The following is a 15,880-nucleotide window of genomic DNA, read 5'->3' on the forward strand; positions in this document are numbered from 1 at the left end:
CATTTAACTTCTCATACTGTCTAGGACTAAAAGAGTCTTTGTGTGGATTCCCTCAGTGATGTCCAGATGGTTAGGACCACATTTAACTCTTTCAATGAGGATAGAGACTAGACCTATAATCTCATTCATAAAGAAAATTCCTAGATAAGGAAACTCTCTCTTATCAATTTGTAGAGAATTGCCCAGAGCTGGGATGTTTTCAGAGGCATCACTTGATCTTCTTGGCTACAGGGCCAGCTCTCTTTTCCATTATACCATCTGGCTTCTCAACTCTTGTAATAAGTGGAAAATATAAATCCTAAACATTCTTTAGAAACAAAATTTCCATGAAATGCCCAAACTCCTCAACAAGATACATATATTGTTTTAAAGAATCATTAAATATATCTAGTGTTAACCCTGAAGTCCTAAAACCACAAATGGCAAGATCTTTCATTTTCCCTTGCAAGCAGAGCCAGAAATTCAAATTTCAGGAAAAAATATATAGATAGATATAGATATAGATTGAGTAGTTCAGTGTTAAATCTGGCCACAACTACCATGCAAATTTAAAAAAAAAAAAATCTGTCAGTGTTAAAAAAAAAAAAAGATGACAAAAAAATTGCATTTAAAACTATATTCTCCCATTCTTTCACAGTACTTTTGGATGCAACAACTCACCAGAAAAGGCAAGTGGAATAATACTTTCTTAATTCATGAATTTTGTTTCTTTGAGACCTGGTTTAGCCTGATTCCTTTTGTTTGTTTTCCACTAACCCTTAGGTGATTCTTCAGAAGAGATGAGTATATATGCAACCTTGTTTAAAGAAAATAACATCACCGGGAAACGGCTTCTGCTTCTCGATGAGGAGGACTTAAAGGACATGGGCATTGTCTCTAGGGGACACATAATTCATATAAAGGTATTTCAAATAAGACATATTGAAAACATGAATCCACATCTTGTGGTTACCAATACGCTTCATAGTTTAAATGCTAGAATTAAGAGATCACCCAAATTTTGGTCAATCGAGCAAGTTTTAAAACACTGTCAAAAAGCATTTGTTAATTACCTGTTGTTTGTCAGACACTATGCTAAGTACTAGAGATACAAGGAAAGGTCAAATCCCCTCCCCCCCAAAAAAACATAGTACCTCCTCTCAAGGAACTCACCGTCTAATGGAGAAAATAAAAAGCTAACAATTGTGTAAATAAAAGATATCTACAGAATAAATTGGAGATAATCTCGGAGACAAGGCATTAGCATTAAAGGGAACCAGAAAAGACTTCTTTCAGAAAGCAAGATTTTAGCTAGGACTTGACAGAAGCCAGGAGAAGGAGAAGAGGAGAGAGAATTGGCGGAATGGGAGAACAGGCAGTGAAAATGTAAAATTAGAAGAGGAAGTTATCTTATGTGAGGAACATTAAGGAGTCCAGAGTATGTGGAAGAGATAAAATGTAAGCAACATAACTGATATGGAATTATGTTTTACATGATTATACATGTACACCCAGTATCAGATTGCTTGACATCTTGGGGAGTGGATTCAGAAAGGAGGGAGGAAGAAAATACTTGAACTCAACATCTTTCAAAAAATGAATGTTGAAATTGCCTTTACATTTAATTGGAATAAGATCATTAAAAAAGGAAATGAGGTATAAGAAGACTGGAAATGTAGGAGAGAGCTAGGTTATGAAAGGCTTTAAATGCCAGAGAATTTTATATTTGAGCCTAAAGGTGATAGGAAGTTATTGGAGTTTATTGAATGAGGCAGATGGGAAGAGGGGGCTCATTAACATGATCAGACCTTCATTTTAGGAAAATCAATTTGACAGTTGATTGGAAGATAGCTCTGAGCCAGGGAAGACTGGAGGTGGAAAGACCAACCAGAAGATCACTTCACTAGTGATGAAAGTCTGTCCCAGAGTGGTGGCAATGACAGAATAGAGAAGGGGACATACTCAAGAGGTGTTTTAAAGGAAGAACCAACAGGACTTGGCAACAGATTGGATGTGGGAAGTGAGAGAGGGTCAGGAGTTGAACATAACACCTAGGTTGGGAGTCTTGGTGATTGGAAGGACTGTAGTTTCTTCAACAATAGTAGTAGTTAGGAAGGAAAACAGGGGAAAACTGATTAATTCCATAACTTAATTATTTTTGACCTGGAGGGGGTATTAACACATGTATTCTGATGTTCTATTTCCACTCAACCAGTTTACTTACAAAGTCTTCACATATTTCCAAAGATTCTTACTTAAGGCTGTTTGCGAGGAGTTTCAGAATTCAACCACTAAAGAAGGAATTCTGGGAAGATGGCAGAATATGTCAGAAAATTCCAGACTCTCAAAATTTCCTCCACAGACAAAACATCGCTTCAAAATGAATGTAGAGAGGCAAAAATAAAAGGGTAAAGCAGTTGTCCTCCTTAGACAACTTGCGAAGATCTCCAGGTGCTGAGGTTTCTCAGGTTTAGCTGCTAATTTTTTTTTTAATTGTTGAAGCTAAATGAGACAGTATGACATAATGGAATGGCACTGCATTTGGCGCAAAAGGACTTTTGTTTAAATCACAGTCCTGGCTTCTTACTACTTGAGTGACCTTGGGAAAGTAATTTAATTTTTCTGGGTTTCAGTCTCTACATCAGACAAATGAAGAGATTGCACTCATTTATGCCTAAATTCCCTTCCAACCCTAAATCCTATAAGCTAATGAAAATTATTTGTCAGAGTACTTCTCAAAGGGAATTCTTTTAGGGAATTTTAGGGAATAAAACAAGACTACTTTTTTTTTCCAGTAGGAGTAAGGGAATAGTACTTAGACAGTAGATAAAGGAAAAAATTCTGGAAATCAACTTCCCACCAAGTTCTAATGCCCTCACGGTACCTCCAACAATATCCCAGTGCTCTTAAATTTGCCAGCCAGTTATAGACAACGACTAACCTCAAGCTCTCTTTTTAGAGAATTCCCCTTTAATGGTAAAAAGAGAACCCATCCACTCAGGTTGGCTTTCTGCATCCTGGAGATGATCAAGGCTTCCCAGTCTGAGTATAAGCAAAGGAAATTAGCTCTTTTGCATGAGTATATAACAGTTTATATTGTTAACAAATATACTATTGCATGATACAAGAATTCAGCCTCTTTTCTCTTATTTGGATAAAGTGCAAGCAAATGAATGTAAACAAAAACCTCAAGAAATTAGCCATCAAAGAAGTTCAGTTTGTTCATCAGGAGGTTTTCTGTCCCTCTGTCATAATTAACCATTCCTTAGTTAAATCATTCTATGTGAAGGATGTTTTTCTGTATTACAAAGGTCCCAAGTAGAAGCACATGTGATTGTGTTGTACAAAAGCCCACCATCAAGAAATAAATTTAAAAAAAAAAAAACTCACCCTCAACACTAGTTCTTCACTTCTGTTTAAGAAAAGCCTGAAGAGAATAGGGATGCTATGTGATGACTAAAATATTGATGGTGCTGGGTACAGGAAGTTTGCAGGAGATCCAAACAAGACTCAGAAATAGAATCATTCTTTTTCTTGTGAATATCAGAGGCCAATGATTGGACAGATTTCACAAGATATCAGTATAGGTGATGGGAGTATGACTGGAAAGGGTGAGGGGTAGGACTTCCCACCATCAAAAATGTTAGCTTTACTCTTTGCCATTCTATCATCAGAGACTTGAAGACTTGTCCTCTTCAAAACCCCTCAGTTAAAAAATGAAAAAGAAGCTCTACTCAGCAGTGTAACACCTGGACAGGGAAGAGTGAAAGGGATGAAGGATTAGCTCCAGAAGTTCTGGAGAGGGGAGAAGGGAGAAGGCACTGGAAGACCGTATATGCTTTAGTGCTCACTTTGCCAGTCAGAATTAGAATCATTGAGTCATAGAATTTTTAGAGCTAAAAGGGACATGTCATCCTTGAGAGGCCTCAAGAGCATACCTCATGGTATAGTAGAAATAGGTTGGAATCAGGTCTCTTCCCCCTTCTACTTGGGTGAGCTTAGACAAATCACTTAACCTCTCCCCCCTAAGTTTCTTCATCCTTAAAATAAGGAGATTGGATGTGTTGGTTTCTAAGGCCCTCCACAGCTCTGAATCTATGAGTCACAATCCTTACTTTACATTTGAGGAAACTGACTTGGAGTGCCTTGGCCTCAGCCCATCTCACTCTGAGAGTTGGCTAGCAGCTCAGAAAGGCCGTGCAGCTGGGATATACATGGATCTAGGATAGACAAAGTAGGAGAACCAAAAGATTTTGCTGTTTCTTTTCCTCCAGGGCTGTTCTTCTCAGCTTACCCATAGCTCCCTTCTTTCTCTGCTCACTTGAAGCTCCCATGTAGAGGAACAAGGTCTGTAGAATAGGAATTGAACATCCAATAAGTATTCATTACATTGTCAAGTGTCAACAGCTTTCATTTTTCTTTTTAAAAAAAAGCATCTAATTCCCCCATCCCTACCCCTCACATTTAGTATGTTTTTCTCCCTACATAAATAACAATATGTGCTGTTCATGGAAAAACTGAATTATACCTGATGAGTATAAAAAAATTCTTTAGTAATCCTTTGTGTTTCTTCAGGAGAGAGAGCTTTGGACATATCCACATGAAAGTCTTTAATATACAATAAGCTATTTAATGGAATTTGAGCCTTGGCAAATAGTCACTGATGCCGATGTTCATGCACCTTGTTTTTCTGGCTGTTTTGCATCCTGCAGACACCAAGCAGGCACCTGGCTGGTCACAGCTACCCTGACAGTACTTGCAAGAATATTTTGTTTATTTCTTAGCTTGATATTGCTTGTCCTTTGTACATCTTCATGTTTTATTAAATAAGTGCAACCTACTCACACTTCTTTGGATGGGGATAAGATGATACTAGGACCTCTCAATTAAGAAAGAACATATCTCTGTGACTTTTAAACTCAGATAAACGCCTAAAGTAGTAGGAGATTGTCACTTGCCCCAGGTCACAGAGACAGTTTGTGGGACAAATGAACTCTCTTCCTCATAACTCTGAAGTCAGCTTTTTTTTAATCCACTCTATCACATTGTCCATCTCTTTGGATACTACTTTGGGTAATAAGAAACATTGTGTTGAATGTCTCTTGAATATTGGATATGTTGAATATGAGATTCCCTACAGGATTAGAGTTTGCATGAAAGCCTTTGGTCTTTATATGCACTATTGGTTTTAATCATGATCTTATTACTGTGGGATCCTGGGAAACAGGCACATAATTAATTTGATTAATTTTCATTTTTTTTTTACAGTCAGCCATTGAGAAATTAACAAATGATTACCTCAATTTGTTTCACTTTCCACCGCTAACGAAGGTAAGTGAAATCTTTTCTTGTTAAAAATCTGGTCAACTCAGCCAACATTTATTAAGCACTTATTATATGCTAAGCCAAGAACTGTTCTTAGCACTGGGGAGACAAAGGCAAAAGACAGTCCCTGCTCTCAACGTACTCACTCTCTAAGGTGTAGACAACTATATACAGATAAGATATATACTGCATAATTTGGAGATATTCAACAGAAGGAAGGCACTAGCATTAATGAAGTTCAAGAAAGATTTGTGTAAAAGTTGGAATTTTAGCAAAAACTTGAAGAAAGCCAGGACACAGAGATGAGGAGGGAGAGAAATCCAGGCGTGGAGGATATAAGTGAAAATGTCTAGAGTTGGGAGATGGGGGTGGAGGATGGGGTGGGGGGACTTGTCAGAGCAACAGCAAAGAGGCCTGAAGGTGTACCTACAGTTACTGACCCAGGAAACACTTGGAACCCATGCACCTGTCACATACACACCTCAATCTGCCAATGCCAGTAAAAGTTTGTTTGAAGTCTTATTAGACTGATTACAATGAAAAAAAAGTTATCTCCACTAAACAAAAGGCTCTTTCAGTGAAGTTTTAGAAGTTTGTCATTAAAACACTCTTGTCACCTGCAGGTTGAAAGATTAACACGATATTCATGATAAGGCGAACATATCTCAACTTGGGAAATCTAAGTATTAACACTTGCAGTTAAGAACTATGGTTTCCTGTCTTTCTCCAGTAGGCCTTTGTGCAACATCCAGGTTCCTGAAGGAAATCTCACAGAAGGTCCCTGCAGCATCACTCACTCAGGAACCTGTGGCATTATCTTATTCTGGTCATTTTGAATACCTTCAGCCAGATGTGCTGCTGTTTAGTGGAAATAATTTAAATCTGCTGTATTGAATATGTCAAAAGTACACTCACATACTTTGCTGAAAAATCTTGTCCAGAGAGAGGTGTGATGAAAGTTCTTCCTCTGATTCCCTAAAGGCCCTCCGTTTTCTATGCTAACATTCTGATAATCTCACATGGGAAGCCCTTTCTGGGTTCAGGCTGTTTTGCAGTCCCACCATGTTCTCTCTGGCTGCTATATAACAGGTAAGTGGAAATAGCTCATAAACGCCTTGAACCTGGGGAAGCTGTCAAGGTGAAGTCCCACAATGCATCTCAATGCGCTAACTGCATCCCTGGTGGCAGGTGGAGTTCTTAAATTTTTCTCTGAAAAATAAGACAATGATGTTGACCTTTGAGTGCAAGAGAGTTTGTATTTTGCCAGATTCTCAAAAACTTAGACTTTGTCACTTCCCTTGCATTGCATAATCTAATTCCCTGGGGAATCCTAATAATACTAGAAGTGAGACAGCAGACAGGGAAAAAAAACCTTTGCTAAATGAGTGAGACATTCCCTTCCCTCAAGTTTTAAAAGAACAAAACAATAACCCCAGATTATATGGTTCTCTGTGCCTTTCTTTTAGGATTCAGCCAGTGAACTAGAAGAAAATGAAGAAAAAGTTGTAAACCTTGAACTTGTCTTCGGTTTTCACTTGAAGCCAGGGACTGGACCACAGGTAGGCTAAATTTCTTTTTTATTTTTAAGTTTTATTGATGTCTTTATATTTTACATCTCAGGAATTTCCTGCCATACTTGCTCCTCCCCCACTCTCCAATAAGTTATTCCTCATAACAAAAAAAAAAAGCAGCTAAGCAAAATTTACTGATAAAATTACTGTACTGGATAGTGCATACAGCATTCCACAGCCTGTATCACCCACTTCCTTACTGAGAAGGGGAAATTGTTTTGTCCTCTCTTTTCAGAGACCAGGATGGATCATTTTAATTAATCTGACTTCAACTGCCTTTTAGGGTTATTTTGCTGTATATTTTTGTACTCAATGCGTCTTTTTTTCTCCTTGTTCTGCTTATTTCAGTCTGCCACATACAAGTCTTCCCTTGTTTCTCTGAATTCCTCAAAGTTATTATTTCTCTTGGGCAAAATAATATTTCACTCCAAAATTCCAGTTTGTTTAGCCATTCTCCAAATGGCAGGCTCCTCTTGTTTCTAGCTTTTTTGGCTGCTACCAAACATAATGATGGGAATCTTTTGGATTTTCTATGTCTTGACTTCCTTGGCACTCAACTATATTTCAAATTATGTGGATGCTTTTAAATTTACTTTATTCTATTTATACTCTTATCTGAGATTTCCTTTATTCTACTTTAGCTTCCTAATCTGTAGTTCTCTACTCTTTAGTAAGGGATGTTAGCTGTGTTCTAAATTAATATGAAATTAATAAATTAATATAAAACACACAAAACCACTTCCCAGCTGAAGGACTGCTGACCTCATAAACTATCTCCAGGACCAAATCTTAATGTGTTGTCTAGTAGCCACAGTGGAGAACACAAGCTAATCTTTAGTATAGGGTGAACTTTTATAGTATAGCTTTCTGATTCTACATATTTTGTAATAAAGAAAATTAAATAATAGAGCTAAATTGTATAGAAACTTATGTAAATGTCAACATCCCTAATGCAGGACCTCTTATAATGCTGGTGCTGGGGGAAGAGGCTGTAGCAGAACTAAAACCATGTTAAAGCTAGCCTTAGTAAATCAGGCTTTTCTCTGTGTGTCATCATTCATTTATTTAACAAACATTTTTTAATAGCCTACTATAGGTAATTCTCAGTGATAGCCCATTTTCTTTTTACGACTAGCCTCTTCTGGTCCCCCTAAATGCTAGTGCCTGAGGTATTTAAGAGAATGGCAGTACCATCTAAAGAAACAGGAAAGTTAAAAGGAAGAGCAGGTTTGGCCATAGTGAGTTTGAAATGTGGTTGAAACATCCAAGGGCAAATATCCAGTGAGTAGTTGGATATGTGGAACTCAGACAGGGAGAAGCCAGCTCTAGAGTTATAGTTTGAGGAATCATCAATATAGAAAAAACCACTGAAGCCATTGCAATTAGTCTAGAAGATAAACCAGTGAAGATCTGAGAAGGAGCCATCTAAAAGATAGGAGTAGCCCCCGGATAGAAAGCAGCCATCACAAAAAGTAAGAAAGGAGAGATTATCATAGATAAACTGGGAATGGATGGTTAACATTGTCAATGGAGCAGAAAACTCAGTTTGAGATCCAAGAAGAGGCCATTAGGACTGGCAATCATGAGGTCATTAGTGACCTCTGAGTGAGCAGTTTCAATAGACTCAACGGATGGAGGGACTCGTTGGTGGAGTCAATAAGCATGGAGTAATTTTTCTAAAATCTGAAGGGAAGGGGGAGGGCATAGATAATAGCTTGAGAATTAGCAAAGTTAAGAAGTTTTGTTTTTGTTGTTGTTTTGCTTTTTTCACTTTTGTTGTTATGTTTTGTTTTTGAGATATGGGAAACCAATCTGAAAAAGAGAGAGAAGGTCATGGGATTGCAATGAGTTAGAGAGGAAAATATCCTGGATTTGGAATCAGAGGAGCTGGATTCAAAACTTGGCTTTTCTCCTTATTACTTATTAGAAAATCAATTCAACTCTCTGGAACTCTGTTTTCTCATTTGTAAAAGAAAGGGATATGGGACTCAATGATTTTTGAGATACTTTCCAGTTCAAAATCCAATGAATTCCTATGATTCACATCAGTACAGTGACTAGTACCTGCTAGGTGATGCAGTGTATAGAGCTCCCTGGAGTGGAGTCAGGAAGACTCATCTTCATGAGTATAAATCTGGCCTCAGACATTTATTAGCTATGTAACCCAGTTTGCCTCAGTTTCCTCATCTGTGAAATGAGCTGGAGAAAGAAATGGCAAACAACTCCAGGATCTCTGTCAAGAAAACTAAATGACTAACAACATCAAAATGATCATGTACAGGAAATAGCAAATGGTCCAGTTTTACTGGAGGAGAGAATGTGTAAAGCGGAATTATGTGAAATAAGATTGAAAAGGTAAATGAAAGTCAGATGACAGAGGGTGTTAAGTGTATTTTATCTTAAGAGCAGTAGGAAATTTTATCTTCAGGAGCCATTGGAGATTTTTTACATGAGGGGAATGGGAGGAATGATATATGTCTGATCTATGTTTTAGGAATATCAATTCCACAGGGATAGAATTAAAATCCAGGTGTGTGGTGTTGCTTTCAGATCATACTTATTTCAGGTTTCTCCTTTTAATGAATGACTATTGTGAGTGATCACAAATTTTGTGATTGGCTCATGACTTGAGATTTGTAAGATATTTGTCCCAGATTACTTTCAGTGTTGTTCGTACGAGTGCCAACATTTCCTTGAAAGAATATTGACTGTTCTACTGACAAAAATTGTCAGTTCTTTTGCCATGATTTTAGTTGAGCAAAACTTGATCCACAAGTAAGATTCCACATTTTTTTTTCCAATGGAGTGTATGCTTTCAATTAATTTTTTCAAAAATGTCTTTTTATCAGCAACATCTGACCAAAAAAGAAGCCAGATACATGAGATTTTCCCTCTCTTCTCTCATTTAAAGGCATCAGGAATGATTACTACACAAGTCCACATTGATCAGGAGTTCTCAAACCTGAGTCCATGGACCCTTTTGTTACCCTGGAGCTGGGATCTCCATAGCACTAGAAAGAGAAAGAGTGGATCACAATATAGGGATTCATGAAGTTGAAGAGGAAAAAAATAGCTTTATTTTTACTGGCTTGCAACTGAAACTTAGTATTTTCTTCAATTATGAATTTAAAAATAAACATTTCTTTTTTTCTAAGAAAGGCTCCCAAGTTTCTCCAGATTGCCCAGAGTTTCCATGACACAAAAAAAGGTTAAGCTCCTGCTCTAAAAATTAACACTACACTTAACTGCATATTTTTATGTCCTGGGCAAGGTTGCATTTCATTTACTTTTCTAAGTATTTTTGCAGTTTACAATAAAAGAAACACTTTCCTCATATCACTCTTGTCAGAACAAAATTTTAAAACCTTAACCCACAAATTAATTTTCTATGAGGAAAGCAATGGTTTGGCCAGTTTTGATATGGGAAAAATTAAAGATAAAAGTTTCTTTTCAGTGACACTAAGAAGTCATGGATGATTCAAGTGTCTATTTTTGATGATCCATATATATGGATTTTGTACATCATTAGTTATGCCTGAATTCTTACAGCCTAGTGCCACTTTTGCCACTTCCTCCTTCCTAATCAATTAAGTTGAGTCAGCTCTTCCAGTTATTAATGTCAGTGCAAGATAAGGAATTAAAAGGGGGAAATTTTAGACCATAAATATAATTATATTTTCTACCTATTATTCTCTCTTTTGTTTCTTTGGTGACATTTGCCATCATAGATGCCAGTTTTTCTATTTTACCCATTATTTTTGCTCTAGAGGTCATAATTTCTGCTCTTATATTTCTTATTTTTCTTCTGAACCAGTCAGGAACAGTTGGGGTTCCGTTTTCTCCTCACATTCCATAGGGTCCTTTGTTTTGTCATTTGCTGGATCATTTTCTTCTGTTTTGCAATATTTATTTATGTATTTATTTATTTATTTATTTATTTATAGATGCCTGAATTCATTTACTAGGTCTGGAGGCCATATTTCATTCTCTTGTTAATTTCTTTCATGTTGATTTATCTACTTATGTTCAAGATCTTTGTACTTTCTTTTTCCTGAGAGCTTTGGTAATTTCAGCCTTCCCCATCCCCCACAGTTTTTTCCCCTATTTACTTTCTGACTATCCCCTCTGAGGGTGGTTTCCCCAGGGACTTTTTCTTGATATACCAATCTATGTCTCTGCCCCAAATTACTTTTGGTCAGAACTAGCCTTAGCTGGATGCTATGCTCTTTCTCTCTCAGGTTTAAAGGAGTGCTGCACAGCCCCCACATACAAAGACACAAAGGATGTCCTGTTCTGGTGATCTATCCTCACACTTTCTCTGTTCCTCAGTTCCCTGGTCCAGCTGCTGTTCTCTCTGGCACTGGCAGTTTAAAGCTCTCCAGCACTGATGCTATGGGGTTGTAAACCCCAGTAGGCTTTTGCTACTAAAAGTTTGGAGCCATGCTGGCTGTCACAGTGGAGCAAACTTCTCTGGTTGGAACTGGGATATCTGTGGCACTGGAAAGAGGGAGGATATACTGGGGTGTAGAGGTGGATTTTGTTGTAAGTCTGTTGCGTTCTTGAGTCTGCTAGTACAGTTTTGCTACTGGGTGAGTGGGAGGTCGGGGAGGAGTATTGAGTGAGCTTAGGGACCTTAAACATTAGTTCGTGGATTTGGAGGTAGGTTTTTTCCTTTTATTTTCTTAAGGATTTGGGATATCAACCAGGGAGACAGTTGAAATTGCTCTGTCTTTGGCTCCTGATTTGTTTTAGAGAGGTTCAAGAGGTCCTATGTGTCAGAGAAAATATCTAGTCCTCCATCTTGTTGTTCACATGACTGGGAAGTCTTAGACACAAAATATCAATGTGAGTGAAAAAATGAATCTGAATTGGTCAAGCTATCCTACTCCTCCTAAAGGCCTTTTCTCTAATCATTCCCTCCTCTATTCAATCTTTCGCTCTCTGAAACTCAAATATTAAATGCATGAGAAAAACCTGCTATCCTAATATTGTCCATGGGGATGATCTTTTCCTTTAATTAGTTAATAAGCTTTGGTTGAGGCTTGGTTTGTGTAGAGAAATTTATTATGCTCTGTGGGAAAGTTGGTAAGGAAGGTATAGTTAAAAATAAAAGATAAAGTCTTCTCCCTTGAGGAATTTAAAATAAAGTCTGGAAAACAAAGCATATTTTGACTCCTCCCCACTTTCACATTGCCAGATCTCATCATTTGAACCTTCATATCTTTCCTAGACATCCCCTGTTTTTTTTTACTACTAACAAAGACAATGCCCTAATTAAGGCCCTTTATCAACTCTCCCTGTACTATTGTTATAACTTTCCAATGGATCTCCCTCCTCAGGTCTTTCCCCACTCCAATTCATTCTGCAGGTTCCAAGGTGATTTTTTCTAACACATGAGTCTGATCCAAACTAAAGTCTAGTAAGAGGTATGCAGAGAAGGTGGTACACTACAGACATACTTCAGAGGAAAAAGGATCAATGGGTTACTGTAGGACATAGCAAATTCCCTATCACTGGAGGTCTTGAAGTGGAGATTTTGTGACCACTTATCAGAGATGGTGAAGGGAGGATTCCTGCTTCAGGTACACATTGGACCAAATTACCTTACAACTTTGAAATTCTATGACTTAGTAGATTATCGTCAAGATATAACTTGGGTTCCAGGGATATTTTTTTCCCATCAGATCCAAAGTTCCTCCTAAATTTAGTCTCATGGCACCTTGCTTTAAGTTTTAAAGATTAAATCTGGGGGCAGCTAAATGGAGCAGTGGCTAGAGCACTGGCCCTGGATTTAGGTGGACCTGATTTCAAATCTGGCCTTAGACACTTGACACTTACTAGCTCTGTGATCCTGGGCAAGTCACTTCACCCTGTTAACTCTCCAAAAAAATAAATTAAATCTGCATCAAGGTTTTAGGGATACTTTGTGTAGGGATGGGCATGATCATTTGGTCATTTTAGCCTCCCCACTCTCCATTTTATCAATAAGGAAATTCATTCCAAGATAATCTAAGTGACTTACTTAAAGTGAGTGAAGGGTAGAGATGGATGAGACTAGATAATAGATCTACTTTTTCTTTTTTTAAAATAAGCTTTTTATTGATATCTTCTGGTTTTTGCAACATCATAGCTTTCCTCAATATCCGTCTTTCTCTACAGAGTGCCATTTCAAATAACAAATAGCATTTTTTAATTTCAATTTCAAAGAAAATGAAAAAGAAGAGGGGAAAAAATTAGAACTGATTGATACATTGAAAAAGTCTGGAAATATGTTCAAATGACCCATGGACCTCCCACCTCCACAAAGGATTAGGTTGGAGATATGCTCTCCTGTCTCTTCTTGACAACCATGCTTATTCTGTATAAGTTTGCGACATCCGCTTTTGATTTCTTTGTGTATAGATATTCTTTCCATTTACGTTGTTGTAGTTACTGTATATGTAGTTTTCTTGGCTCTGCTTACTTCCCTCTGCCGCAATTCATGTGTGTCTTCTCCAAATTTAACACATACATAGTTTCTCAGAGCACAGTAATATTCCATTATATTCATGTACCACAATTTGTTTAGCTATTCCCCAATTATGGACATCTACTTTGCTTCTAATTTTTGGTATTTCAAAGAGTACTTTTATAAATATTTTGGCATATATGGGGATTTATTTTTTATCAATGACTTCTTTGGGATATAAATTCAGTAAAGGAATTTCTGAGTCAAAGAGTATGGACATTTTAGTCATTTCATTTAGATAATTCTAAATTGCTTTCTTAAATGGTCATACCAATTCATGGCTCCATCCACAAAGCATCAGCATACCTATACTCTTACAACCCTTCCAACGTTAGCTACTAAACTTTTGTCATCATGCCAATTTGCAGGGTGGGAGATAAAACCTTAGGGTTATTTTTATTTGAATTTCTCTTATTAGTAGTAATTTGGAGCATTCTTTTATATATTTGTTAATACTTAGAAATTCTTTTTTTTTGTTCATATCCTTTTGTTTGTACCTACTTATCTATTGGGGAATGATTAATGGTTATATATCTATATACACACACATATATGCATATATGTTAATTGTTTATATGTCTTAGATGCCAAACTCTTACCTGAGAAATTTGATATAAAGATCTTTTCCCATTTGACCTCTTTTCCTCTTATCCTAGGTTCATTTTGTCTGTATAGAAGCTTTTCGGTTTTATGCAGGTTACCTATTTTATCTTTTGTATTTGCCTCTATCCCCTGTTTCATTAAGAATACATCTCCTACTCATAGCTATGAGGTATATGATTTGCTTTCTTCTATTTTTAATAGGGTGGCCTTTAATATTAAGATCATGTATCTATTTAGAATTTGGTGTGTGTAAGGTGTTGGTCTAAAGCTTATTTCTACCTGACTGCTTCCCTGTTTTCCCAGCAGTTTTTATCAGATAAGTTCTTTCTTAAATAATTTGTTTTCTGCTTTATTTAACACTGGGTTGTTGAGTTCAGTTCTTTCTGATCTTGCCTTGTCTAATTTGTTCCATTGATCTGTCTCTCTACTTTTTTAACCAATACCATATGGTTTTGATGACTGCTGCTTTATAAAATAGTTTGACATATGGAAGAGCTATTCCCTCTCTGTCCCTTTCTATCTTCATCATTTCTCTTGACATTCTAAATTTTTCGTTTTTCCAAATGAAGTTTGTCATTATTTTATCAAGTTCTATAAGACATTCCTTTAATAATTTAATTGGCATAGTATTAAAAGTATAAATTAACTCTGGTGGTATTATTCTTATTATATTAGAATAGCACAACCATGAACCCTAACTATTCCTCCAACTGTTTAAATTGTCCTTTATTTCTTTATTAATTAAATACATATAAGTCTTTTGTGAGCCTTGGTAGGTCAATTTCCCAGATACTTTAGGGTTTTTGTTTTGTTTTGTTTTTGTTATTTGGAATAAGATTTTCCTTTCTACTGTTACATTTTGGATTTTATTATTATTATATCAAAATGCAGTTGATTTTTGAGGGTTTGTTTTTTTAGTCTGAAACTTTAATGAAGCTCTTAACTATCTTGATTGCTACTATCAGCAACTGATCAGCAAATATCTTGCTAATTCCCAGGATTTCCATTAGTAATTTTCATACCATCAGTAAATATATTCTTATCTCCCAGATACCTATCCTCATGTGTTTAATTTCTTTCTCTTCTCTTATTGCCATTGTTAGGATGCCTATAACTTTATCAAATAGTAGTGGAGAGAGTAGGCATCCTTGCTTTACTCTCATGTTTATTGGAAAAGACTCAAGTATATCCCCATTGCACATGATGCTTACTTTTGGTTTTAGATATACTCAACATCTTCTCATCCTTTGCATAAAATGCATTTTATTTCTTCTCATCCTTTGCATAAAATGCATTTTATTGGTCCAAACACTCTAAATCCTTCCTTTTGATTTCACATAAAAAAATGTTGTAAAGAAATAAAAAAATCTGGGACTTTTGCTTTGGTGCCAGAGGAAAGAAGTCTTCCCATTCAGAGTAAGAGATTACATCTCTGGCACTCTGTGGTTATTGAGATATTAAGCTTAATGGAGTTTATTATCGCTCTTGAAATCTCACCAGTAGGGAATGTTCATCCTCAAATTGCCAAAGAACAAACTGTTAAATCACCTACCCATTTCTCACCAAGACCTTTCCAAGACATTTCTTTTATAAAGATGCAAGAATAAATTTCTGAAGGAGCTATGTTTAGGTTATTCATTCTCTTTAAAAGTGTTGAGCTGTTAGATAGTTTCTCCCACATTTCCTCCCCCATCCCATGTTCCCAGCAGCCATCCAGAGTAAAGGAAAGTTGATAGCAACTACTTTACTCACTTAAAATTAAATTGATCCTAGTGTTCTAACTTATTAGATTATAGATTGAAATGGAGGAAAAAGAAAAAATAAATTACCACTTCATTCTTCCAACATCTCCTTGCGCATAGGCAACAGTGGTCCCCAGGTCTGATCCACCTCC

General features: G+C 36.6%; 1 protein-coding gene across 3 annotated transcripts in view; it reads left to right on the plus strand.

Moving 5' to 3' along the window:
- MAP3K20 (mitogen-activated protein kinase kinase kinase 20) overlaps positions 1 to 15,880 on the plus strand; it is a 209,835-nt gene that overhangs the window by 163,829 nt on the left and 30,126 nt on the right. For all 3 annotated transcript variants that reach the window (XR_011967694.1, XM_072612348.1, XM_072612349.1), the window contains exons 13-16: positions 638 to 668; positions 763 to 902; positions 5,248 to 5,310; positions 6,771 to 6,863. Coding sequence is in view for 2 of the 3 variants with exons in the window: in XM_072612348.1 (XP_072468449.1) it covers positions 638 to 668; positions 763 to 902; positions 5,248 to 5,310; positions 6,771 to 6,863 (327 nt within the window). In the remaining variant the exon portion in view is untranslated. The remainder of the gene's footprint in view (positions 1 to 637; positions 669 to 762; positions 903 to 5,247; positions 5,311 to 6,770; positions 6,864 to 15,880) is intronic.

This window comes from Notamacropus eugenii, chromosome 5 (assembly GCF_028372415.1).
Source record: "Notamacropus eugenii isolate mMacEug1 chromosome 5, mMacEug1.pri_v2, whole genome shotgun sequence".
NCBI lineage: Eukaryota > Metazoa > Chordata > Mammalia > Diprotodontia > Macropodidae > Notamacropus > Notamacropus eugenii.